Source organism: Salmo salar, chromosome 13 (assembly GCF_965601325.2).
Source record: "Salmo salar chromosome 13, fSalSal1, whole genome shotgun sequence".
Classification (NCBI taxonomy): domain Eukaryota; kingdom Metazoa; phylum Chordata; class Actinopteri; order Salmoniformes; family Salmonidae; genus Salmo; species Salmo salar.
Window position 1 is genome coordinate 31,179,000 of NC_138303.1, and position 25,008 is coordinate 31,204,007.

A 25,008-nucleotide genomic window follows, 5' to 3' on the forward strand; every position below is an offset into this window, starting at 1 on the left:
GATTTGTATTTCATATACCTTTGACTACTGGATGTTCTTATAGGCACTTTAGTATTGTCAGTGTAACAGTATAGCTTCCGTCCCTCTCCTCGCTCCTACCTAGGCTCCTACCTGAACACATCGACAACAGCCACCCTCGAAGCAGCGTTACCCATGCAGAGCAAGGGGAACAACCACTCCAAGTCTCAGAGCGAGTTACATTTGAAACGCTATTAGCGCGCACCAGCCTCATCTTGGGAGTTGACAGGCTTGAAGTCATAAACAGCGCAATGCATTGCGAAGGGCTGCTGGCAAAACGCACAAAAGTGCTGTTTTGAATGAATGCTTACGAGCCTGCTGGTGCCTACCACCGCTCAGTCAGACTTCTCTATCAAATCATAGACTTAATTATAACATAATAACACACAGAAATACGAGCCTTAGGTCATTAATATGGTCGAATCCGGAAACTATCATCTCGAAAACAACGTTTTTCCAGTCAGGAAAATACAGAACCGTTCCGTATTTTATCTAACCAGTGGCATGCCTAAGTCTAAATATTCCTGTTACATTGCCCAACCTTCATAATTATGTCATAATTACGTAAAATTCTGGCAAATTAGTTCGCAACGAGCCAGGCAGCCCAAACTGTTGCATATACCCTGACTCTGCGTGCAATGAACGCTAGAGATGTGACACAATTTCATGTTAGCAGGCAATATTAACTAAATATGCAGGTTTAAAAATATATACTTGTTTATTAATTTTAAAGAAAGGCATTGATGTTTATGGTTAGGTACATTGGTGCAACGATTGTGCTTTTTTCGCAAATGCGCTTGTTAAATCAACAGCCGTTTGGCGATGTAGGCTATGATTCAATGATAAATTAACAGGCACCACATCGATTATATGCAACGCAGGACATGTTAGATAAACAAACTAGTAATATCATCAACCATGTGTAGTTAACTAGTGATTATGTTAAGATTGATCGTTTTTTATAAGATAACTTTAATGCTAGCTAGCAACTTACCTTGGCTTCTTGCTGCCCTCACGTAACAGGTAGTCAGCCTGCCATGCAGGCTCCTCGTGGAGTGCAATGTAAGGCAGGTGGTTAGAGCGTTGGACTAGTAACCGGAAGGTTGCAAAAACGAACCCCCCCTGAACAAGGCAGTTAACCCCCGTTCCTAGGGCGTAATTGAAAATAAGAATGTGTTCTTAATCTGACTTGCCTAGTTAAATAAAGGTGTAAAAAATAAAATAAAAAAAATCGGCAAATCGGTGGCCAAAAATACAGATTACCGATTGTTATGAAAACTTGAAATCGGCCCTAATTAATCGGCCATTCCGATTAATCGGTCGACCCCTAGTGTTAGCCTGCAGCTTTGATATGTGCTGAGAGAAGGACAGTGTACCGTCTAGCCATACTCCCAAGTACTTGTATGAGATCTAAACCTTCAGAGGTAGTAATCACACCGGCGGGGAGAGGGGCATTCTTCTTACCAAACCACATTACCTTTGTTTTGGAGATGTTCAGAACAAGGTTAAGGGCAGAGAAAACTTGCTGGACACTAAGAAAGCTTTGTTGTAGAGCTTTTAACAAAATCCAGGGAGGGGTCAGCTGAGTATAAGACTGTATCATCTGCATATAAATGGATGAGAGAGCTTCCTACTGCTTGAGCTATGTTGTTGATGTAAATTGGTAAGAGCGTGGGGCCTAGGATCGAGCCTTTGGGTACTCCCTTGGTGACAGGCAGTGGCAAAGACAGCGGATGTTCTGACTTTATACACTGCACTCTTTGAGAGAGGCAGTTAGCAGACCAGGCCAAAGACCCCTCAGAGACACCAATACTCCTTAGCCGGCCCACTAGAATGGAATGGCCTACTGTATCAAAAGCTTTGGCCAAGTCAATATAAATAGCAGCACAACATTGCTTAGAATCAAGCGCAATGGTGACATTATTTCAGACCTTTGAGGTTGCTGTCACACAACCATAACCTGAGCAGAAACCCGATTGCAGTTGATTATTGACAAGTTTTTCCAACACTTTTGACAAACAGGGCAAAATAGAAATTGGCCTATAACAGTTAGGATCAGCTTTCTCTCCCCCTTTTAAATAGAGCTGCTACCTATGGTAGTCCAGAGAGGACATTTGATTAAAAAAATAATTCCCTCGTTATGTCAATCACAATGAATTTTTGTTCATGATCACGATATAAAAATAGTTGTTTCGTCGAAGATCACGAGATAAACTGTATAAATAGGAGTGGACGTTTTGATGATAGATTGACCTGATGATAGATTGGCTGAGGCGGCAGAGCCCATGCTGGGTCAGAGCATACGTTTTTATTGATTGCTACACTAAGGGATGGTACATTTCATGCCAACAACATGCTTTCATTTGTGTTTGGAGCTCATTATGAGTTTATAAGTTGGAATGTTAGCAAGCTAAATGTCCCTTACTTTGAGCTAAGAGCTCTCGGGCATTTAAGTTCTGAACGATGCCTCTGAACGATGCCTGACAGACAGAACTGTCTCCCAGGCAGCACTGTTTCCCAGGCTGTGTGCCACCCCCAAGACCAAAGCCAATCACATGTAAGCAACAACACAGCTAATTTGGCTAGTCTTGTGAGTGAGCTAGCTAGGTAGTCTTGGTAGTTAGATAGATAGCTTGTTATCTATGCTGGTTGTTCGCTTGCATAACTGATGTTTATAATTGTAAGGGACACTTCATGTTTTATGGATGCTATTGAATCTGATCAGTCTCTCAGGAATTGAGCTCACCCCCTGTAAATGTAAATATTATCCATAAAACATGAACTGTCCCTTTATAATTATACACATATCAGTTATGCAAGCTAACAACCAGAAAATATTTGATCTTTATTTAACTAGGCAAGTCAGTTAAAAACTAATTCTTATTTTCAATGACAGCCTAGGAACAATGGGTTAACTGCCTTGTTCAGGGGCAGAACGACAGCTTTTTACCTTGTCAGCTCGGGATTTGATTTTGCAACCTTTTGGTTACTAGTCCAACTCTCTAACCACTAGGCTACCTGCCGTAACAAGCTAGCTTACTACCTAACAAGACTACCGAGCTAACTAGCTAGCTCACAAGACTAGCCAAATTAGCTGTTTTGTTCCTTGTATGCGATTGGCTGTCAAGACCGGCACACAGCCTGGGAGACAGACCTCAGAAAAATAATTGTAGACCTCCACAAGTCTGGTTCATCCTGTGGAGCAGTTTCCAAACGCCTGAAGGTACCACGTTCATCTGTACAAGCAATAGTACGCAAGTATAAACACCATGGGACAACGCAGCCGTCATACCGCTGAGGAAGGAGACGCGTTCTGTCTCCTAGAGATGAATGTACTTTGGTACGAAAAGTGCAAATCAATCCCAGAACAACAGCAAAGGACGTTGTGAAGATGCTGGAGGAAACGGGTGCAAAAGTATCTATATCCACAGTAAAATGAGTCCTATATCGACATAACCTAAAAGGACACTCAGCAAGGAAGAAGCCACTGCTCCAAAACCGCCATAAAAAAGCCGTCTGGCTTTTTAGTTCGTACTTTTTGATGAAACAAAAATAGAACTGTTTGGCCATAATGACCATCAATTAATTATGTTTGGAGGAAAAAGGGGGAGGCTTGCAAGCCGAAGAACACCATCCCAACCGTGAAGCACGGGGGTGGCAGCATCATGTTGTGGCGGTGCTTTGCTGCAGGAGGGACTGGTGCACTTCACAAAATAGATGGCATCATGACGAAGGAAAATTAGGTTGAAGCAACATCTCAAGACATCAGTCAGGAAGTTAAAGCTTGGTCACAAATGGGTCTTCCAAATGGACAATGACCCCAAGCATACTTCCAAAGTTGTGGAAAAATGGCTTAAGGACAACAAAGTCAAGGTATTGGAGTGGCCATCACAAAGCCCTGACCTCAAACCTATAGAAAATGTGTGGGCAGAACTGAAAAAATGTGTGCGAGCAAGGAGGCCTAGAAACCTGACTCAGTTACACCAGCTCTGTCAGGAGGAATGGGCCAAAATTCACCCAACTTATTGTGGGAAGCTTGTGGAAGGCTACCTAAAATGTTTGACCCAAATTAAACAATTTAAAGGCAATGCTACCAAATACTAATTGAGTGTATTTACATTTCTGACCCACTGGGAATGTGATGAAAGAAATAAAAGCTGAAATAAGTCATTGTCTCTACTGCTTTATTTTCTTTCCTCTGTTTACCTAAATGCAGATTCCCGGTCGGAATATTATCGCTTTTTTACATGAAAAATGGCATAAAAATGGATTTTAAACAGCGGTTGACATGCTTCGAAGTACGGTAATGGAATATTTCGAATTTTTTTGTCACGAAATGCGCCATGCTCGTCACCCTTATTTACCCTTTCGGATAGTGTCTTGAACGCACAAACAAAACGCCGCTGTTTGGATATAACTATGGATTATTTTGAACCAAACCAACATTTGTTATTGAAGTAGAAGTCCTGGGAGTGCATTCTGACGAATACAGCAAAGGTAATAACATTTTTCTTATAGTAAATGTGACTTTTCTGAGTGCTAAACTTGCTGGGTGTCTAAATAGCTAGCCCTGTGATGCCGGGCTATCTACTGAGAATATTGCAAAATGTGCTTTCACCGAAAAGCTATTTTAAAATCGGACATATCGAGTGCATAGAGGAGTTCTGTATCTATAATTCTTAAAATAATTGTTATGCTTTTTGTGAACGTTTATCGTGAGTAATTTAGTAAATTCACCGGCAGTGTTCGGTGGGAATGCTAGTCACATGCTAGTCACATGCTAATGTAAAAAGCTGGTTTTTGATATAAATATGAACTTGATTGAACAAAACATGCATGTATTGTATAACATAATGTCCCAGGGTTGTCATCTGATGAAGATCATCAAAGGTTAGTGCTGCATTTAGCTGTGGTTTGGGTTTATGTGACATTATATGCTAGCTTGAAAAATGGGTGTCTGATTATTTCTGGCTGGGTACTCTGCTGACATAATCTAATATTTTGCTTTCGTTGTAAAGCCTTTTTGAAATCGGACAGTGTGGTTAGATTAACGAGAGTCTTGTCTTTAAAATGGTGTAAAATAGTCATATGTTTGAAAAATTGAAGTTTTTGCATTTCTAAGGTTTTTGAATAACGCGCCACGGGATTACACTGGCTGTTACGTAGGTGGGACGATTTGGTGCCACCTATCCTAGAGAGGTTAAGCTCGAGACCCTGGGTCTCGACCCCGCCCTGTGCAACTGGGTCCTGGACTTCCTGACGGGCCGCCCCCAGGTGGTGAGGGTAGGTAACAACACCTCCACCCCACTGATCCTCAACACTGGGTCCCCACAAGGGTGCGTTCTCAGCCCTCTTCTGTACTACCTGTTCACCCACGACTGCGTGGCCATGCAACAAAACAAAAGAGATGATCGTGGACTTCAGGAAACAGCAGAGGGAGCAGCCCCCTATCTACATTGATGGGACAGTAGTGGAGAGGGTGGAGAGTTTTAAGTTCCTCGGCGTACACATCACGGACAAACTGAAATGGTCCACCCACCCACACAGACAGCGTGGTGAAGAAGGCGCAGCAGCGCCTCTTCAACCTCAGGAGGCTGAAGAAATTTGGCTTGTCACCAAAAACACGGAAAAAAAACTTTTACAGATGCACAATCGAGAGCATCCTGTCGGGCTGTTTCACTGCCTGGTACGGCAGCTGCTCCGCCCATAACCGGAAGGCTCTCCAGAGAGTAGTGAGGTCTGCACAACGCATCACCGGGTGCAAACTACCTGCCCTCCAGGACACCTACACCACCCGATGTCACAGGAAGGCCAAAAAGATCATCAAGGACAGCAACCACCCAAGCCACTGCCTATTCACCCCGCTAACATCCAGAAGGCGAGGTCAGTACAGGTGCATCAAAGCTGGAACCGAGAGACTGAAAAACAGCTTCTATCTCAATGCCATCAGACTGTTAAACAGCCATCACTAACATTGAGTGGCTGCTGCCAACATACTGACTCAACTCAAGCCACTTTAATAATGGGAGAATTGATGTAATCAATTTATCACTTGCCAGTTTATATTATTTATATTAGATAATGTTTACATAACCTACATTATTCATCTCATATGTATATACTGTACGCCATACCATCTACTGCATCTTGCCATCTTGATGTAATTAGATGTATCACTAGCCACTTTAAACAATGCCACTTTATATAATGTTTTCATAACCTACATTACTCATCTCATATGTATATACTGTACTCTATACCATCTACTGCATCTTGCCATCCTGATGTAATATATCACTTGCCACCTTAAACAATGCTGCTTTATATGTTTTCGTACCCTACAATACTCATCTCATATGTATATACTGTACTCCATACCATCTATTACATCTTGCCTATGCCGTTCAGCCATCACTCATTTATATATTTTTATGTACATATTCGTATTCATTCCTTTACACTTGTGTGTACAAGGTAGTTGTTGTGGAATTGGTAGATTACTTGTTAGATATTACTGCATGGTCGGAACTAGAAGCACAAGCATTTCGCTACACTTGCATTAACACCTGCTAACCATGTGTATGTGACAAATACATTTGATTTGACATTTCACATTCTAAAATAAAGTGGTGATCCTAACTGACCTAAGACAGGGAATTTTTACTAGGATTAAATGTCAGGAATTGTGAAAAACTGAGTTTAAATGTAATTGGCTAAGGTGTATGTAAACTTCTGACTTCAACTGTACATCTTTGGCCATTTTGAACAATAGACCACTTACTGCCCAAAATTGTAAGCCCAGGCTCTTTAGATTATCCACACAATGCATTGAAGATGAATCATGAAGTTGAATCATGTTAGATTTTACATTTTTTTATAATGTCTCCACCTCCTTTTCTGCAGATTTGATTCCTCCAGGTGTATGTAACTTACTGAACCCCTCCACCATCTATGCCAACAATGAGGTTGACTTGGACGAAGTGGAAATCTATGGCTTTGATTATGACTACACGCTCGCTTTGTACTCCAACACTCTTGATACAATGATCTACAATACAGCTCGAGACTTCCTTGTCAAACACTACAAGGTTAGTTTGATGGAAATGTGATGCTGTTTGCCTCATATCCTCATACAAATGGTCATGGTGCACGTTGTTTATTGTTTGATTGAATTTAAATTGTTACTTTTAATTCCCCTAACAGTATCCAGAGGGCATTAGCAAGTATGACTATATTCCCAACTTCGCTGCTCGTGGTCTCCACTATGACATTCAGAAGGTAAGTGCTTTTATGGGTGTATAAAAGCTTATAAACATTCAAAGTTTGAGAGTGAAATTAGAGTGAAATGGTAGTTCAGGCAATAAAATTCAAATTTTTCATGCAGGGACTGTTGATGAAAATTGATGCCTTCCATTACATTCAGCTGGGGACTGTATACAGGTGAGGCACTTGCTGGGGGAATATATGGAAAACTAAAGGCCTAAACTCACCAAATCAAATGTTATTAGTCACATGCGCCGACTACAACAGGTGTAGTAGACCTTACCGTGAAATGCTTACTTATGAGCCCTTAACCAACAATGCAGAGTTTTTAAAAGTAAGTAAGAAAAAATTGCTGATTAAACTTAAGAAAAAATAGTAACACAATGAAATAAGAATAACTTTAGGCGTGCGTGCAATTTAGAATGCTTTGTTTTGAATGATAATGACCCAACTGATGCCGGGCGGGCAGTGAACGCTCTGTCGTCTTTGACTCTCCGCTCAATTACAACGTGTCTATTTTTGCTTTTTATGGCTGGCGCTGTAGTCACACACAACATTTTCGAGCTCATTTGAATATGAAGAGTTAGCTAAGGGTTGAGGCTTTACCATACATGCTAAATTAGACCAATTTATCCGCTTCTGGAAACATCGCTATCAGCAAAAATGATTGGAGGTATGGACTATCCTGATAGCATACAGTCAATGCAAAAGCCAGAACTGTCATTGGAGGTGAATTTACATTTTATTTCAAGGTAAGCTGTTGAAAGTATAACTTTTTGGAGGGTGCGCAAAAGTGTATATTTATTATTCTCGAAGTTGCTAGCAACAGTAGCTTGCTACTGATGGTATTAACTATGCAGATACTAAACATAACTGACGGAGACTCATTCATTTGAAGTACCAGAGACCTATCAAATCTGGCTAGCTACCGAGTGCACCACCAGCCAAACTAGAATCAGGACGATGTTCACACTGTCTATTGATTTTACCGCTCTGCTCGTCCCGCCCTCCCGCTTCTGTTGAGTTTTGTCCACAACGTCTTTTCTAATAACAATACTCTTTCCTATTGGTATGTCATGGATTCAATTCTGTAATAGAGAGACCATAATGAGAGATGTTGATTCCCACAGGGGTCTGAATCCTGTCCCAGATGAGGAGGTTTTGGAGCTCTACGGTGGAACTAACCATGTCCCTCTTGAGGAAGTCAGTGGCTTCTATGGAAAGGTAATTTCTTACATTCTTCTACCTTAACCTTTTCACACGTACCAACAAACGGGTGTGATTATTCTACAGTGGTCCCTGGAGCGTACGCTCAAACCAGTGTGATTAGAATGCTTATTTATAACGTCTAGTTTCGATTGACGCAACAATCAGCATTTGAGCTGGCCACACTGTTTTTCACAGAAACATTTTGCACAAACACTGTCCATACAAATTTATGTCCAGAATGTGACCAGTTTATTTTTGGATGCAATGTTAACAAATTCACAGAAGTAGCTACAGCATAACACAATCATCCAAACTGGAAAATGTAGGCTGCATTTTTCTAGCGCTAAGTGAGGAAAGATTGACGTAACACAAGGGGTCATATTTTTATAACTCTCGGCTGACAGAAACTACAATATGAATTAGCTAATAGCAATCACATCACGGGTGAGGTCACCATTGATCAAAATAATTGAGTGAAACACTTTGTAGAAATCAAAAGTAATCCGACGATGGGTAGTTTGTGCGCACCGGCATGTTTGATTTTTCACGTCAACCAAAGATAATACAAGGAGACAAGATGAGTTTGGTCTGTTTATAGTATGCATGTTGAAGGGGGTGTATTTTCTACGATCATTCACTTCCCTTCATTCACTTCCGGAAGTTTACCCGAAAGATGAGTGAACCATTCCTTCACCTCATTATAACATCTTTGGTCTGACAGACGTTTAGGTGACACCCAGAATGCATTGTATAATGTCAACAAACATGGCGCCACACATAGCTGGCAAATAGCTTAGCATTAGCTCAGTATAAACAGTACGACCTTCAAAAAGGTATTTTACACACATTATAGGTGTCCATTACAATCAATGCAATAATCGGAATGCATTATTTGTCACCGGTACTGTGAATAAAACTGTAAGTACATTATGCCCCATACATAGATACATACATACATACATACATACATGCATACATATTGTATGCGCCTACAGTAGAAACGACAACATGATATACAGAAAATAAGGAGCTTACTTTCATAGGAACGCATGTCCAAAGTTATTATTTGTAAGGAAAACCAAAATGTTCCAATTTGTGCAAGACTGCGCAAATGTCTGCATACTTGATCTGCGCAAACATTGGTGAAGTGCGTGGGCTCTCGAAGAGAGAAGTTTGTCCGTCTCAGTAAAGCCTCATACATAAATTGTCCGCAACGCTGAAATGGGCTACTTCTATGTGAATTAATGAGGAGGCGGAACACACCTCAATTCAAACTGTTGTTAGAAAATACAGCTTGTTAGAAAATTATTTGAAATTGACAAGTTGAAACATAGTCTATAGATAATTAGCAGGAAGCGCGTGTTAACTGTCCTGTTGCGTAATAATCATATTTTGGAACAGTGAGTGCATTCTGACATCACGTGCATAAAACAACTCACACTGGGGGCGACCGTTAGAGATATTTTAAACTTGTATGAAAAGGTTAACTGAAAAATAAGGACCGGAGACACTAAAATAGAATATAGAGTGTATTCAGACCCCTTCACATTTTACACATTTTATTACATTACAGGCTTATTATAAAATGGATTAAATTGTTTGTTTCCCCCTCATCAATTTTACCACAATACCACATAATTACAAAGCAAAAACAGGTATTTAAACATTTTTGCAAATGTATTAAAAATAAAAAATGGAAATATCAAATGTACATAAGTATTCAGACCATTTACTCAGTACTTTGTTTAAGCACCATTGGCAGCGATTACAGCCTTGAGTCTTCTTGGGTATGACGCTACAAGCTTGGCACACCTGTATTTGGGGAGTTTCTCCCGTTTTTCTCTGCAGATCCTCTCAAGCTCTGTCAGGTTGGATGGGAGTGTCACTGCACAGCTATTTCCAGGTCTCTCTAGAGATTTTTGATTGGGTTCAAGTCTGGGCTCTGGCTGAGCCACTCAAAGGCATTCAGAGACTTGTCCCGAAGCCACTACTGCGTTGTCTTGGCTGTGTGCTTAGTGTCGTTGTCCTGTTGGAAGGTGAATCTTTGCCCCAGTCTGAGGTCCTGAGCACTCTGGAGCAGGTTTTCATCAAGGATCTCTCTGTACTTTGCTCCGTTCATCTTTCCCTCGATCCTGACTAGTCTCCCAGTCCCTGCCGCTGAAAAACATCCCCACAGCATGATGCAGCCACCATCATGCTTCACCGTAGGGATGATGCCAGGTTTCCTCCAGACGTGAGGCTTGGCATTCAGGCCAAAGAGTTCAATCTTCGTTTCATCAGACTAGAGAATCTTGTTTCTCATGGTGTGAGAGTCTTAAGGTGCCTTTTGGTAAACTAGAAGCGGGCTGTCATGTGCCTTTTACTGAGGAGTGGCTTCCGTCTTGCCACTCTACCATAAAGGCCTGATTGGTGGAGTGCTGCAGAGATGGTTGTCCTTCTGGAAGGTTCTCCCATCTCCACAGAGGAACTCTTGAGCTCTGTCAGAGTGACCATCGAGTTCTTGGTCACCTTCCTGACCAAGGCCCTTCTCCCCTGATTGCTCAGTTTGGCAGAGCAGCCATCATTTAAGAATGATGGAGGCCAATGTGTTCTTGGGGACCTTCAATGCTGCATAAATGTTTTGGTACCCTTCCCCAGATCTGTGCCTCAACACAATCCTGTCTCGGAGCTCTACAGACCTCATGGCTTGGTTTTTTCACTGACATGCACTGTCAACTGTGGGACTTAATATAGACAGGTGTTTGCCTTTCCAAATCATGTCCAATCAATTGAATTTACCACAGGTGGACTCCAATCAAGTTGTAGAAACATCTCAAAGATGATCAATGGAAACAGGATGCACCTGAGCTCAATGTCAAGTCTCATAGCAAAGGGTCTAAATACTAATGTAAATAAGGTATTTTTGTTGTTCATTTTGCAAACATTTATATAAAGAAGTTTTGCTTTGTCATTATGGGGTATTGTGTGTAGATTGAAGAGGGAAAACGTCAATTTAATCAATTTTAGAATATGGTTGTGATGCAACAAAATATGAAAAAAGTCAAGGGGTCTGAATACTTTCTGAATGCACGGTATGTTTGAAAATACGTGGATTTTTCTGCAATTGTTGCCAAATTTGCATTCTTTAAAGATAAAATAATGGTTAAAAGCCTGCGTAAAAGACTTGCATTAATGATCAGTTCCCGAAGGAAATTGCAGAATGGCGTAAAGTTCTGTACCCACTCTTAAAAGGGAAACGTGTAGCTCTCGTAGTCGATAAACTGTATATTGATAACCAAATGTTCCGAGACACCAAGACTAGTCTATGGCTATTCTAAATATTACAAAGTTTCCATAGAGGAGTCGAATAATGAAACACCCAATACTATCCATGGTAGGGATTGTAAAAAAAAAAAAAAAAAAAGAGAAAAAAAAAGATGTATGAAAACAAATATTCAAATACAAGGAACTGGAGCACAGAAGTATTCAGAATCAACATGGTAGGGATAAAAACACAGCAAACAGAGGACATAGAAGGCATAGTATTCTGGGTAAGTCCTGGTGTATTGTGATTGAAGGTGTTATGTGTGTTAGGAAAAGTGTTGAGTTAGGTGAGTTAAAAAGGAAAATGGTTGCGAAATTTCAGAGCCCATGTGTGTCTGCGAGCAGGGGTTGTGAAAGAGAGCTTTCAATTTTTTGCAGATATTGGATATACATTTTAGAATAATTTATAAATATAGTTTAGTTATTTATTGTTCTATCATGATGGAACGGTCCTCAACCCTTGACACCCACCTGAGTGACCCATACACTAAGGAGAAGTCCTTATCTGTTTTATGGGTCTACTGTATATTTTTTATTTATTTAACTAGGCAAGTCGGTTAAGAACAAATTCTTATTTACAATGACGGCCTAACCCGGGCGACACTGGGCCAATTGTGCACCGCCCTATGGGACTTTCAATTTTGGATAATGTCTTATAAAATGGGTTAAAGTTATGTATAGTAACCCTAGGTGTAAAATAGCAAATAATGGTTACTTCTCAGAAAGTATTAAACTGTCAAGAGGAGTAAAACAAGGTTGTCCACTATTGGCATATTGTCACGGTTGTCGTCGGATTGAGACCAAAACGCAGCGGGTATATGTGTACTCATCTTCTTTTATTAAGGAAAGAAGGAAAAACCAAAATAAACACATACACCAAAAGAAACACAACGACGAATAAACAGTCCTGTAAGGCCATAAGCTATACATGGAACAATCTCCCACAAACTACAAAACAAAACACATACCTATATATAGGACTCTCAATCAGAGGCAACTAAAAAAACCTGCCTCCAATTGAGAGTCCAACAGCCAAACCTAGACATAGAAATACAAAGAACTAGAAAGAACATAACCCGGAACTAACAAATCAAACCCCCTTTAAATACAACGCACACACACCCCAAACCACATAAAACAAATACCCTCTGCCACGTCCTGACCAAAATTAAAAAAACAAATACTCCCTCTACTGGTCAGGACATGACATTACACCCCCCCCCCCCCCCCCCCCAAAGGTGCATACCCCGAATGCACCTAAACAAAAACACAACCAAAAAAAAAAAATAAAAAAAAAACAACCTTAAACTAAAGGAAGGGAAGGGAGGGTGGCTGCCGTCAACGATGGCACCTGTGCTACACCCCCCCTCCCCAACCCACCTATACTGGAGGTGGCTCCGGTTCTGGCCTACTGCCCTCCAGACTGTAGGCAGACTCCCTCGGCTCCGGACCGTAGGCAGACTCACTCGGTTCCGGGTCGTAGGCAGACTCACTCGGTTCCGGGTCGCAGGCCCATTCACCCCTCTCCGAACTGTAGGCCGTCTCACTCGGTTCCGGGCTTACTACTCTTACCGGATACTCATGACGGGGTACTGTTGTCGGATACTCTGGACGGGGCACTGTTGCCGGATACTCTGGACTGGACACTGTTGCCGGATACTCTGGACTGGACACTGTTGCCGGATACTCTGGACTGGACACTGTTGCCGGATACTCTGGACTGGACACTGTTGCCGGATGCTCGAGACTGAGCTGACGCACTGGAAGCCTGATGCGTGGTACTGGTACTGGATGTGCCAGTCTGGGGACACGCACCTCAGGGCTAGTGCGGGGAGCGGGAACAGGACGAGTTGGACTGGGCTGACGCACTGGAAGCCTGATGCGTGGTGCTGGTACTGGAAGTGACAGTTTATGCACACGCACCTCAGGGCCAGTGCGGGGAGCAGGAATAGGACGGGTTGGACTGGGTTGACACACTGGAAGCCTGGTGCGTGGTGCTGACTTAGGATATGCCAGTCTGGGGACACGCACCTCAGGGCTAGTGCGTGGAGCAGGAAACACTGGACCGTAGAGGTGTACTGGCGGTCTCGAGCGCAGGACTGGCATCACCGTACTGGCTGGATGCCACTTCCCCCCCTGGCAAATGCGGGGCGCTGGTACTGCGCATACCGGCCTGAAAATACCCGGCCTCGCCACAGCACCCATCACCCCTAAGCACGGGACCTGTCCAGTCTTATGTTGCCCAAAAAAGGTACGGGGATTTGGCATGGGGCTCAATCCTTTCCCAGCCAAACTACCCGTGTGCCCCCCCCCCCATTTTTTTTTTATTGGGGCTGCCTCTCGGGCTCCCTTAACTCCTCCACAGCCCTGGAAATGCCTATCCTCAACTCTGCCCATGTCTCACGATAGTCCCTCCGTTGCTCCTTCCTCCGCTGCTTGGTCCTTATTTGGTGGGAGATTCTGTCACGGTTGTCGTCGGATTGAGACCAAAACGCAGCGGGTATATGTGTACTCATCTTCTTTTATTAAGGAAAGAAGGAAAAAACAAAATAAACACATACACCAAAAGAAACACAACGACGAATAAACAGTCCTGTAAGGCCATAAGCTATACATGGAACAATCTCCCACAAACTACAAAACAAAACACATACCTATATATAGGACTCTCAATCAGAGGCAACTAAAAAAACCTGCCTCCAATTGAGAGTCCAACAGCCAAACCTAGACATAGAAATACAAAGAACTAGAAAGAACATAGAACATAACCCAAAACCCGGAACTAACAAATCAAACCCCCTTTAAATACAACGCACACACACCCCAAACCACATAAAACAAATACCCTCTGCCACGTCCTGACCAAAATTAAAAAACAAATACTCCCTCTACTGGTCAGGACGTGACATATCTATTTATTATGGCCATCGAAATGTTAGCTATTAAAATCAGATCCAACAATAATATCAAGGGGTTAGAAATCAGGGGCTTAAAAACAAAGGTGTCATTGTACGTTGATGATTCATGCTTTCTTTTAAATCCACAATTTTGATCCCTCCACAGCCTCAAAACCTCTATGGATTGCACCCAAATTATGATACTTTTTTTTTATATTTTACGTATTGGATCATTAAAAAAGTCAACTTTAATATTACCTTGTAGTTTACTAATAAAATGGTCTGATGGTGATGTGGACATACTCGGTATACAGTTGTGGCCAAAAGTTTTGAGAATGACACAAATATTAATTTTCACAGTCTCCTGCCTCAGTTTGTATGAAGGCAATTTGCATATACTCCAGAATGTTATGAAGAGTGATCAGATGAATTGCAATTAATTGCAAAGTCCCTCTTTGCCATGCAAATGAACTGAAAAACCCATTTCCACTGCATTTCAGCCCTGCCACAAAAGGACCAGCTGACATGTCAGTGATTCTCTAGTTAACACAGGTGTGAGTGTTGACGAGGACAAGGCTGGAGATCACTTTGTCATGCTGATTGAGATCAAAGAACAGACTGGAAGCTTCAAAAGGAGGGTGGTGCTTGGAATCATTGTTCTTCCTCTGTCAGCCATGGTTACCTGCAAGGAAACACGTGCCGTCATCATTGCTTTGCACAAAAAGGGCTTCACAGGCAAAGATATTGCTGCCAGTAAGATTGCACCTAAATCAACCATTTATCAGATCATCAAGAACTTCAAGGAGAGCGGTTCAATTTTTGTGAAGAAGGCTTCAGGGCGCCCAAGAAAGTCCAGCAAGCGCCAGGACCGTCTCCTAAAGTTGATTCAGCTGTGGGATCGGGGCACCACCAGTACAGAGCTTGCTCAGGAATGGCAGCAGGCAGGTGTGAGTGCATCTGCACGCACAGTGAGGCAAAGACTTTTGGAGGATGGCCTGGTGTCAAGAAGGGCAGCAATGAAGCCACTTCTCTCCAGGAAAAACATCAGGGACAGACTGATATTCTGCAAAAGGTACAGGGATTGGACTGCTGAGGACTGGGGTAAAGTCATTTTCTCTGATGAACCCCCTTTCCAATTGTTTGGGGCATCTGGAAAAAAGCTTGTCCGGAGAAGACAAGGTGAGCGCTACCATCAGTCCTGTATCATGCCAACAGTAAAGCATCCTGAGACCATTCATGTGTGGGGTTGCTTCTCAGCCAAGGGAGTGGGCTCGCTCACAATATTGCCTAAGAACACAGCCATGAATAAAGAATGGTACCAACACATCCTCAGAGAGCAACTTCTCCCAACCATCTAGTAACAGTTTGGTGATGAACAATGCCTTTTCCAGCATGATGGAGCACCTTGCCATAAGGCAAAAGTGATAACTAAGTGGCTTGGGGAACAAAACATTGATATTTTGGGTCCATGGCCAGGAAACTCCCCAGACCTTAATCCCATTAAGAACTTGTGGTCAATCCTCAAGAGGCGGGTGGACAAACAAAAACCTAAAAATTCTGACAAACTCCAAGCATTGATTATGCAAGAATGGGCTGCCATCAGGCAGGATGTAGCCCAGAAGTTAATTGACAGCATGCCAGGGCGGATTGCAGAGGTCTTGAAAAAGAAGGGTCAACACTGCAAATATTGACTCTTTGCATCAACTTCATGTAATTGTCAATAAAAGCCTTTTGAGACTTATGAAATGCTTGTAATTATACTTCAGTATTCCATAGTAACATCTGACAAAAATATCTAAAGACACTGAGGCAGCAGACTTTGTGAAAATGTATATTTGTGTCATTCTCAAAACCTTTGGCCACGACTGTACATGTCCCGAAAGAAAGAAATTGTCTTACTACAATAAAAGTTAATGGAAAGTTACCAAAATTGATATGATTTTGCTACCATGGAAGGGAAAATACCTGTCTATTTGTGGAAAAATCACCCTGATTAACTCTTTAGTCATATCACAGTTTACCTATTTGTTTATGGTCTTCCCTACACCTAGCATCATGTTTTTTTAATTATATGAGCAGAAAATATACAATTTTATTTGGAAAGGCAAGCCAGACAAAATTAAACGGGCCTATTTATATGATGAATATGATTTTGGAGGGCAGAAATGATTTAATATTTAAGCAATAGACCTCTCACGAAAGGCATCAGTCATACAAAAGTTATATTTAAATCCAAACTGGTTCTCTAGCAGATTAGTAAGAATGTCTCACCCCATGTTCAAGAACGGCCTTTTCCCCTTTATTCAGATTACAATCTCTCACTTTCGTTTATTTGAAAATATGAATATCGCTATTCTCCAAAATATCGCTATTTTTAAAACAAGCCATAGAAAGTTGATTGTAATTTCAGTTTAATCCACCAGAAAAGACAGAACAAATAATACAGCAAATATTGTGGTTAAACTCAAATATACTAATTGATTAAAAAAAACATACTTAAAATTGTTTTATTATATCATGAATAGGACTGGTGGGGATATGTCACACATGCAGCTAACAAAAATATATGGAAATGTCTGCTCTACCAAAATTACAACCAAACTAATTGCAGAATTACTGCAAAAATGGAAGAGACAAGCAGAAGGGGGGGAAAGTAAGGAACTTGTCTGTTGGCCTTGCATTAAAGACCAAAATTGGATAAAGAAAATTGTGATAAATAAAAGAGTTTCATTTAAGGCCCAAATAATTGACAGCTGTGCCATATAGATTGAAAAATAGTTGGGAAGATATTTTCGATTGCACCGAATCCATGGGACATGGACTCAATTTCGAGTCTCATAGCAAAGGGTCTGAATGCTTATGTAAATAAGGTATTTCTGTTTTTTATTTTTAATAAATGTCCAAACATATCTATAAACCTGTTTGCTCTTTGTCATTGTGTGGTATTGTGTGTAGCTTGATGAGGAATATTTTATTTTCAATCCATTTTAGAATAAGGCTGTAACATAACAAAATGTGGAAAAAGTGAAGGGGTCTGAATACTTTCCGAATGCACTGTATATATCAAGTTTTACCGTGTCAAGCATGTCCATGACCTGCTCTTCACCAAATTTTATTTTAATCAGTCCTATGGAGACTTAAGGCCAGCTACTGTAGAAACATACATGGTCCCACTCCATTATTGCTCTGTAAATCTTGTTACCTCAGAGCTTTGGGTGAAGTTGAGTTTATTTGCCCACTTCATAAAATTGCCTACTAACCTAATGGTCAGTGTTCGGCTCCTACTGTATTACGGTAATACAAAAAAATACAAAAAATGCATGAAATGTATGCATTCACTACTGTAAGTCGCTCTGGATAAGAGCGTCTGCTAAATGACTAAATTGTAATTGTAATTGTAATAAAAAGCAATTAACTGACTGGATATGTCTCACTTGGTTTGGAATAAGATGGTATTTGTGTTAGATTGTCATCCCACTAATTTCACACAAGGATTAGATCTGTATTAAGACCTGTTATAGGCTAAATCATTTGTAATCATTTTTAATCGTCAGATTTGTTGTTTGTTTTCTTGCTGAGGCTCAGCTTTGTCTTTTATCCCGTTGAGCTAACGTTATCTTACAGGGTCCTGTGATGAAGCAGTTCATGGATGTTTTCTCCATCCCAGAGATGACTCTCCTGGCTGCTGCCAATGACTACTTCAACTCCAATGACATTGAATATGACCCTGGTCATCTCTACAAAGACGTTTCAGTGAGTGCATTCCCACATTCTGACAAACTTCAATCCAAAGATAATACTGTATTTTAATTGAGACATTCAAACTGAAACCAGCTTTCAAAATGTGGGCAAATAACTGGTTCTAGAAATAGAGGCTTTTAACAAAAATGCTTTTTGACTTAAATAATGTAACTAACTTAGTTGATTGCTGCATCCTAGCTCATAAGTAGTTGCACCAAAGTCAATATTTGTGAATGGTCCTTTTGTCTACCAGTGTGCAAGGCAGTTGGGAATGTGATTTTAACATTGTTTGTTATGCTGTGCCGGTCGGTCAGTGAGCCAAAAGTTCTTTCATTCCCCCTTAATGAAAAAGATGCATACTATTTGATCTTCTCATTCCGTTTAACGGGCAGTTGAACTCAAAAACCAACTTCTCTGGTTGAAAATGGCCAATGTTGCATCAATATTAGTCTAGTGTATATAGCAACATTTTGGTCATTAAGTCATTATCTTCTAAAACTGACATTTGCAAAATTTAGGGAAGCTGTTACGGCACCGAAGCACTTTGCCACTCGCCAGTGACTTGATAAGATGATTTGGGCCGGAAGGTAGCCTAGTGGTTAAGAGCGTTGGGCCAGTAACCAAAATGTTGCTGGTTCAAATCCCAGAGCCGATTAGGTAAATCTGTCTGTGCCCTTGAGCAAGGTCCCCACAAGGGTGTGTGCTCAGCCCCCTCCTATACTCCCTGTTCAGCCATGACTGCGTAGCCATGCATGCCTCCAACTCAATCATCAAGTTTGCAGATGACACAACAGTAGTGGGCTTGATTACCAACAATGACGAGACAGCCTACAGGGAGGAGGTGAGGGCACTCGGGAGGGAGTGTGGTGTCAGGAAAACAACCTCTCACTCAATGTCAACAAAACAAAGGAGATGATCATGGACTTCAGGAAACAGCAGAGGGAGCTCCCCATATCCACATTGACAGAACAGCAGTGGAGAAGGAGGAAAGTTTTAAGTTCCTCAGTGTACACATCACGAACAAACTGAAATGGTCCACCCACACAGACAGTGTGGTGAAGAAGGCTCAACAGCGTCTCTTCAACCTCAGGAGGCTGAAGAAATGTGGCTTGTCACCTAAAACCCTCACAAACTTTTATAGATGCACAATTGAGAGCATCCTGTCGGCATCACCGAGGGCAAACTACCTGCCCTCCAGGACACCTACAGTACCCAATGTCACTGGAAGGCCAAATGCTCATCAAGGACAACAACCACCCGAACCACTGCCTGTTCACCCCGCTACCATCCAGAAGGCGAGGTCAGTACAGGTGCATCAAAGCTGGGACCGAGAGATTGAAAACCAGCTTCTATCTCAAGGCCATCACACTGCTAAACAGCAATCACTAACTCAGAGAGGCTGCTGCCTACATTGAGATCCAATCACTGGACACTTTAATAAATGGATCCCTAGTCACTTTAAACAATGCCACTTTAATAATGTTTACATATCTTACATTACTCATATCACATGTATATACTTTATTTTATACCATCTATTGCATCTTGGCCTATGCCGCTCGGTCATCGCTCATCCATATATTTCTATGTATATATTCTTATTCCATCCCTTTACTTAGATTTGTGTGTGTTAGGTAGTTGTTGTGGAATTATTAGATTACTTGTTAGATATTACTGCACTGTCGGAGCTAGAAGCACAAGCATTTCGCTACACTCGCAATAACATCTGCTGACCATGTATATGTGACCAATATCATTTGATTTGATTTGAGGCACTTAACACTACCGTAATTTCCAGACTATTGAGCGCACCTATAAGCTGCACCCACTGAATTAAAAAAAATATATATTATTTTGAACATAAATAAGCCGTACATGTCTATAAGAAAAAAGAAAAAAATGCATGAAATGAAATGTATGCATTCACTACTGTAAGTCGCTCTGGATAAGAGCGTCTGCTAAATGACTCAAATGTAAATGCAAATGTAAATGTATAAGCCGCAGGTGCCTACCGGTACATTGAAACAAATGAACTTTACACAGGCTTTAACGAAACACGGCTTGTAACAAAAATAAATAGGCTTTAACGAAACACGGCTTGTAACAAAAAAAAATAGGCTTTAACGAAACACGGCTTGTAACAAAAAATGAAAAATTAGCAGTAAGCTTTGTCTTTTTGCACTGAGTCAATTCCTCACGCTGCTGTTTGCAACGTCTTATCATCGACTCATTAAGACCAAGCTCCCGTGCAGCAGCTCTATTTCCTTTTCCAACAGCCAGATCAATCGCCTTCAACTTGAAAGCTGCATCATATGCATTTCTCCGTGTCTTTGCCATGATGAGGGTGACAAAATGACTACCGTAATCAGAATGATGGGAAGTTTGAGAGCGCTCGATTTAATCTAAACAGTAAACAAAAAAGTTGTTTGACCTTAACCCGTTCGGCAATTTCATTGGTCTAGTGAAAGCTTCATGCCGCCAAAAAACTGAGCACGTCACAGAATGTGTTTTTTGGAGGAAAAAAAATTGAAAGCGGGAAAAATCCATATATTAGCCGCGTCATTGTTTAAGCGTCAAGGTTCAAAGCGTGGGAAAAAAGTTGCGGCTTATAGTCCAGAAATTACGGTATTTGCTCTTGTAAGTTGCTCTGGATAAGAGTGGCTTTCATGCCTCAGCCAGATCGCCAGGCTTCGCTGCCTCCACCGGCTTGCCAGGCTCTCACGCCTCGACCGGATCGCCAGGCTCTCACGCCTCGACCGGATCGCCAGGCTCTCACGCCTCGACCGGATCGCCAGGCTCTCACGCCTCGACCGGATCGCCAGGCTCTCACGCCTCGACCGGATCGCCAGGCTCTCACGCCTCGACCGGATCGCCAGGCTCTCACGCCTCGACCGGATCGCCAGGCTCTCACGCCTCGACCGGATCGCCAGGCTCTCACGCCTCGACCGGATCGCCAGGCTCTCACGCCTCGACCGGATCGCCAGGCTCTCACGCCTCGACCGGATCGCCAGGCTCTCACGCCTCGACCGGATCGCCAGGCTCTCACGCCTCGACCGGATCGCCAGGCTCTCACGCCTCAGCCGGTTCGTCAGGTTTCTGCGCCTCGGTGGAGGTGACCAGTCCGCTCCTGATCCCCGGGATTGTCCCTGTGGTTGGCGTCCTGCGGCTGGAGCCGAACGCACCAGGGAGGGGGTACTGTCAAGTATGCTCGCTCTCCGGCGTCTAGGTCACCAGGTTGCTTGTTATGGCGCACACCTGTCACCATCGTTACTCACATTATGACACTCACCTGGACTCCATCACCTCCTTGATTACCTGCCCTATATATGTCACTCCCTTTGGTTCCTTTTTTGTGGTTTGTTTGAGAAGGCTATGCATGCCTTGTTTTGTAAAATTGCTGATTCAGAATGTCTATGATTGGTTCTGAACAAACTGTACTTACCAGTTACAGAAGTACAGTATGTGAGTGGCAAGATTCTAGGGATGCTAGCTGTTTATAGCACACTATGCAACATTCAATGAATGTTCTCTCCCAAGAGAGAGAAGAGAACCATGTTGAAAAAACGTGTCTGGTTAAATTTCCTGTTAGATAGGTGTAGAAAGCCATCAGAAGTGTAAATACAGAAGTCGAGACAAGGATGTATTTAAACCTTGAGCAAGACGACTGTATATAAGAATACTCAGTGAAAGAAAACAGTCAGCTCAACTGCTTATCCACTGTGTTTATTTTCCACAGGATGCCATTGGAATGGTGCATATCAAAGGCTACATGTACAAGTGGATAATGCAAGACTTGGGTGAGATATACTATTATGTTTTTAAAATATTTGCTTCTAGACATAAATCTCAAATATGTTTGTATCGGATGCTTCCTATGTCACCCACACCCAGTTTGCAGGTTCTCTCAAACTGAACAGTGCAAAAATCCCCTATATAAAAAGCATTGTGGTCTTGATTCACTCTTCATTCTCTGTATTTGAAAACCTAAACAGTGTAGCAATTTAACAGCCCTGAAGATAATAGTTTTCGGGTTATGATTTAGGTAAAAAAGCATATTTTATTTAGGCCAGAAAACCATGGCTAAGTGGAAGTCAAGATCATTTATAAAATGTTACTAACATACATTAAATTGCAAAAATATTACCATACTTTTAAGTGAATATAAAAATGACAGTACACTTAACAATTTATAATCTTAATCCCTAGTTTTTGTTTAAATATGTGTTTACGGAGTTCAGGTTTGGCAGGAATTGAGAGAAGAACATTTTAGGACATATCTATCTCTTTATACTCTGCTCTCTCACAGTCTCGAGAAAATTACTTTAAATGCCTTCATCTTTTGCTTAAATGCTACAGGACTGTTTCCAAATGGGAAAATCTGCCAGTTTCTTCCAAGGAACAATACATTCTGATGGAAGTGGAATATTTACATACTTTCGAAATGCTCTAGGGAAGCTCAGTCTGCTTGAAGTCAGGGGATATTCCAGTCAGAATTGACCCCCCTCTTCTCATCTCCCTCCCACAGAGAAATATATCCTCAGAGGAGATGAGACATATGCAGTTCTACACCGTCTGGCAAGCCATGGCAAGAAGCTCTTCCTTATAACCAACAGCCCATTTAGCTTTGTGTGAGTGCCACCATCCACCAAACTAACTGAGTTAATCAGAGATATACATGCAGGTTATTGATTTGGTCTCTGGGCACTTTCAGCTCTGCACATTATCTGTACCTTTCGTGGTTGTTGACTAACCAGCTTTTTTTCTTCATTATTTAGAGACAAAGGGATGAAATACATGGTAGGAAAGGACTGGAGGGACTTGTTTGACATTGTCATTGTTCAAGCTGACAAACCACACTTCTTCAACAGCTGTGGCAAGTAAGTCTGGTACTCTGCATATCTTTATATTCCCAATCAAGACGTGTCCAAATTCCGCAACTTTGGTCTTCACATAAATTCACAGAAAATGCATACTGTTCAGGTCATTCTGTGACCATATTTGCCACTTGCAGACCTTTCAGACGTTTGGATAGCAACGGGGACCTTCAGTGGGACAAGATCAAGAGCTTGGATAAGGGCCAGGTCTACAAACAGGTAAGAGCGTAGACATTAACCAGCAGTATTACTGTATACAGTATATGGAGCTAAAGTGGCACGTTGGCTGGTACTGTCTTTTCCAACTTGGAAAATATATGACCAACTCAGTTGCAGGATTTACCAGCATTGACTACTTGCGTAACAGATTGTGAATCTCACAAATTACCACAATGTCAAAACCGCATTTGCTCCTTTTATTGTGGGAAGTGAATGTCGCATGATTGGACTGGCATGTTAAGTTAACTCTTTAATCAACCTGAATCAAATGTCCAAAGTCTAAGTTAGGCTGGTATTACAAAGTTGGCCTTTGAAGCCTGTGCAAAGATGTTAGTCTTGTTCTTGAATTTAGGTCAGAATAGAATAGACTAAAACTTTATTGTCCATCCAGGATGGACATCACCTTCCATTAAAAGGATCACATACATTCTCACATCATACACACTTAAACCAGTCAGTTGATCATACTAAAAACATAGGACATTGATACGTTCACAACTGACTGCTGTCCCAACTGCACTGGATAGGTAAGTACATATACGGATCACATTTATGTTGCATTTAGTAGTCCAACAGCACAAGGAATGAATTCATGTTTGAACACGTTCTTCTTGGCCATGGGCATTCTGAAGCGACGGCCAGAGGGATGTCTCTCGAACTGAGGGTGGGAGGGGTTGCCAACGACAGCCAGTGCCTTCTTTATGGTTGACTGCTCAAATGTGCCTGTGGTCGACCAATTACTTTGCTGGCTGTGTTTACTATTCTGGTCAGTTTGCTTTTGCTCCTCACTCTCAGATTACCATACCAGACTGTCATATTGAACGTGAGGATGCTCTCCACCAAGCTGCTATACGCCCTCTCCAGAGCATCTTGGCTGACCCCAAACCCCTTCAATTTCATGATTAAAAACAGGCGCTGGCTTGCTTTAAAACAAGTAGTCTGCGTTCTCTGTAAAACTCAGCTTGTTATCAATTTGTGTCCCTAGGTATTTAAAACACTCATCCACCTCCACTGGTTGGTCGTTCAGAGAGAGTGGTTGGGACATTGGCAAGTTGTTGCCATTGATGATCAGCTCATTTGTCTGTTTCACATTGATGTGGAGGGCACTTGACCGGCACCATTCTTGAAGGTTGTTGGTCTGTTTAAAATAGTTTTACCCATCTGACGTAGCATCTTTAAAAAAGAGAGTCCTACTAGAGCCATGTCATCCGCATACTTGAAAGGCTCACATTGGCTCACATTGTTTCGTTGGATCTTCATGTCGTTAGTGTAGATCGAGAACAACAACAGTGAAAGGACACACCCCTGGGGTGCCCCTGTGTTCAGTGTCAATTCATCAGAAAGGGCCCCATTCATGTGGACCCTCTGTGGGCGGTCAGTTAAAAGTCCTTGATCCAACCTGCGAGACCTCCGTTGACATTCAGGTCCAGTAGTCGTTTCAGCAGTATGTGTATTTGCATTGTATTGAAAGCTGAACTAAAATC

The 25,008-nt window shown here is 41.9% G+C and overlaps 1 protein-coding gene across 2 annotated transcripts in view; it reads left to right on the forward strand.

Moving 5' to 3' along the window:
- nt5dc2 (5'-nucleotidase domain containing 2) overlaps positions 1-25,008 on the forward strand; it is a 42,193-nt gene that overhangs the window by 10,921 nt on the left and 6,264 nt on the right. For both annotated transcript variants that reach the window (XR_006758546.2, XM_014135284.3), the window contains exons 2-10: positions 6,922-7,106; positions 7,222-7,296; positions 7,403-7,458; positions 8,412-8,505; positions 18,315-18,443; positions 22,168-22,228; positions 22,957-23,059; positions 23,207-23,308; positions 23,443-23,524. Coding sequence is in view for 1 of the 2 variants with exons in the window: in XM_014135284.3 (XP_013990759.2) it covers positions 6,922-7,106; positions 7,222-7,296; positions 7,403-7,458; positions 8,412-8,505; positions 18,315-18,443; positions 22,168-22,228; positions 22,957-23,059; positions 23,207-23,308; positions 23,443-23,524 (887 nt within the window). In the remaining variant the exon portion in view is untranslated. The remainder of the gene's footprint in view (positions 1-6,921; positions 7,107-7,221; positions 7,297-7,402; positions 7,459-8,411; positions 8,506-18,314; positions 18,444-22,167; positions 22,229-22,956; positions 23,060-23,206; positions 23,309-23,442; positions 23,525-25,008) is intronic.